The following is a 2046-nucleotide window of genomic DNA, read 5'->3' as shown; positions in this document are numbered from 1 at the left end:
CGGTCTGCATTCCTGTCCAGGACAGCTGGTCAGCCCGGGGAGCGATGCTGGGCGCTGGGCGCTGCTCGGCCTGGGCCGGGGCTTTCTATGGCCCCAGCCCCCAGGCTGGGGTGGGGGCGGACCTGCTCTACCCCCCAAGCTCATCCAGCCGGTGGCTCCTGGGACTAGAACCCCTCCCTCGAGCTGGGGGTGGGGCACCGCTCCCTCCCGTGGACCTGGGTCCCAGGCGCCCCGGGCTCAGTTCCCAGGCAGGCCGAGCCCACCGGCCGCCCGTGCCCCCCCAGCCTCAGCACCCATTACCCCTCCGTACCCATGGTGGGAAGAATTAGGACGCAGGTTTTGTCTTCAAGAAATTGTTTCTAATTTGCCCTTTGACTAATGGCCCGGGGAACAATGGCGGGAGCCGCTCGGCCTGGATTTTAGGGAAGGCCCCACTGCCGCCTGCTCAAACGCGTTGACGATTTCCCGGTGGCCAGGGCCGCCGCTGCTGTGTCCAGGCGCGGCCGAGGGGGCTCCAGGGCTGGGAGAGGCTTCGGGGTGCAGGGGCGTCCGGGCTGCGGGCGGCAAGGCGGTCTGCAGTCTCCTCCGCGGCTTTGTGTGCGCAAGGCCACGCACCTGTGACTCCTGGCGAGCCCCGCGCACAGGAGCAGCGAGGTGCAGGGGGCCTGGGGGGGGGCGGCCGCTCCTCTGCCGCCCTGGGCATGGGCTGCTCCCCGGGTGTCCGCGGACCCAGCCCCACCACGGAGCCCCCTCGGCTGGGAGCGCCCCGCCCGGGGGTCCGCAGCTCCCCGCGCCGCGCTCCCCTGAAATCAGGAACACGCGCAGCGCGGGGCTGCGGGGACGACGAAGGAAGGAGCCGGGGAGGCGCGGGCGCCCGCTCGCCGCGGCCTGCAGGCCGGTCCGGGCGCCGCGCCGGAGCGCACGGCGGGGGCTCCGAGGCGCCGGGGGTCCCGGGCGCGCTCTCCACGCCGTCCCCCTCTCGTACAAAGGTTCCTAAAAGCGAAATTCAAAGCGGAGCGAAAGGCCCCGGGCCGGAGCGTCACCAGCCGGGGCGTCCGGACCGGCCAGGGGCGCCCCGCGCCGACCCCCGCGGGCCGGCCGCCCCCGCCCCCGCCCCGGCGGCGCCATTTCTCCGGATCCGGGACCCGGCTCGGCGTGCGCGGGAAGCGGGCGGGAACCCGGCTCCTCCGTCTCGCCCCGGGGCGGCCGCTCCCGGCGCCGCCGCGCCAGCCCGGTGGTCCGCGCCCCCCGCCCGGCCCGCGCCCCCGCCCGCGCCCGCGCCTAATTCAATCGCCCGGGGCTTAATGAATAGCCGCGCGCTAATCGGATCTCCGGGCGCCTGGTGGGATTGGCGCGCCCCGCTCGCCGGCCCGGCCGCAGGGGGGTGGGGGCCCGGCCGCGGCGGGACTCGGGGCGCGCGCCCTGCCCCGCGCCCCGCGCTTACCTGCGCACCCCGCGCTCCCCTGCCGGCGGCCGGGCAGCCCCGGAGTCCCCGCCGGCGGCCGGGCCCCCGCCCCCTCTCCCCGCCGACGCCTTTGATCCGCGGGCTCTCGGCCGCGCCGCGGCTCCCGGGCTGCCGGGGTCGGCCCGCGGGGAACCTGGAAACGGTCCCCGGCTTATCTCCTTTCATCGAGCGGCCCGGGGCGGCCTTGAAACCGCGGAGCCAGTAATTGCTTTTTTCGGGCGGCCCAGTGCGGACTGGACGACAGCCAATCAGCGCCTTGTTTACACTCGGTGACGGACAGCCCCCTGGCCGAGAGCCAGCCAATCCGAGCGTCCCGCGGGAGCGGGGGGCGGGGCGGGACCGGCGGCGGCGAGTTAACCCTTTGCGGCCCGCGCCGGAGCGCGCTGCGCTGCGCTTCTGGTTCACGTTTTTTTTTTATTTTTATTTTTTCTCTCCGCACCGCGGGCAGGAGGAGGAGCGCAGTCACGCCCCCGCGGCCTCGCCGCTCCTGGGACGGGAGCCGGCTGCTCCCCGCGGAGCGGCCCGCACCCGGCGGGTGGCCGGCCCGGCCCCGCCGCCGCAGCCCGCGTCCGAGCGGGGCG

The 2046-nt window shown here is 75.2% G+C and overlaps 1 protein-coding gene across 1 annotated transcript; it reads right to left on the bottom strand.

Annotated features, from left to right (window-relative positions):
- Positions 1 to 347: 347 nt before the first annotated feature.
- On the bottom strand, positions 348 to 1649 carry LOC133746653 (collagen alpha-1(I) chain-like). Its single transcript, XM_062174842.1, has 2 exons — positions 1445 to 1649; positions 348 to 993 (listed from the first exon to the last, which is right to left on the bottom strand). Exons 1-2 carry the CDS (start codon positions 1628 to 1630, stop codon positions 376 to 378), a joined length of 804 nt encoding a protein of 267 aa, XP_062030826.1. The 5' UTR covers positions 1631 to 1649; the 3' UTR covers positions 348 to 375.
- Between the last annotated feature and the right edge of the window lie 397 nt (positions 1650 to 2046).

The sequence above is a fragment of the Lepus europaeus genome, chromosome 18 (genome assembly GCF_033115175.1).
Source record: "Lepus europaeus isolate LE1 chromosome 18, mLepTim1.pri, whole genome shotgun sequence".
Classification (NCBI taxonomy): domain Eukaryota; kingdom Metazoa; phylum Chordata; class Mammalia; order Lagomorpha; family Leporidae; genus Lepus; species Lepus europaeus.
Note: the sequence above shows the minus strand (reverse complement) of the source record. Positions and strands in the feature narration are given on the sequence as shown.

Coding starts and splice junctions, on each gene's coding strand:
- LOC133746653 (XM_062174842.1), bottom strand. CDS start 1,630: ATGAAAGGAGATAAGCCGGGGACCGTTTCCAGGTTCCCCGCGGGCCGA. Junction 994..1,444: donor GGGGAGCGCGGGGTGCGCAG/GTAAGCGCGGGG, acceptor TTTCGCTTTTAG/GAACCTTTGTACGAGAGGGG.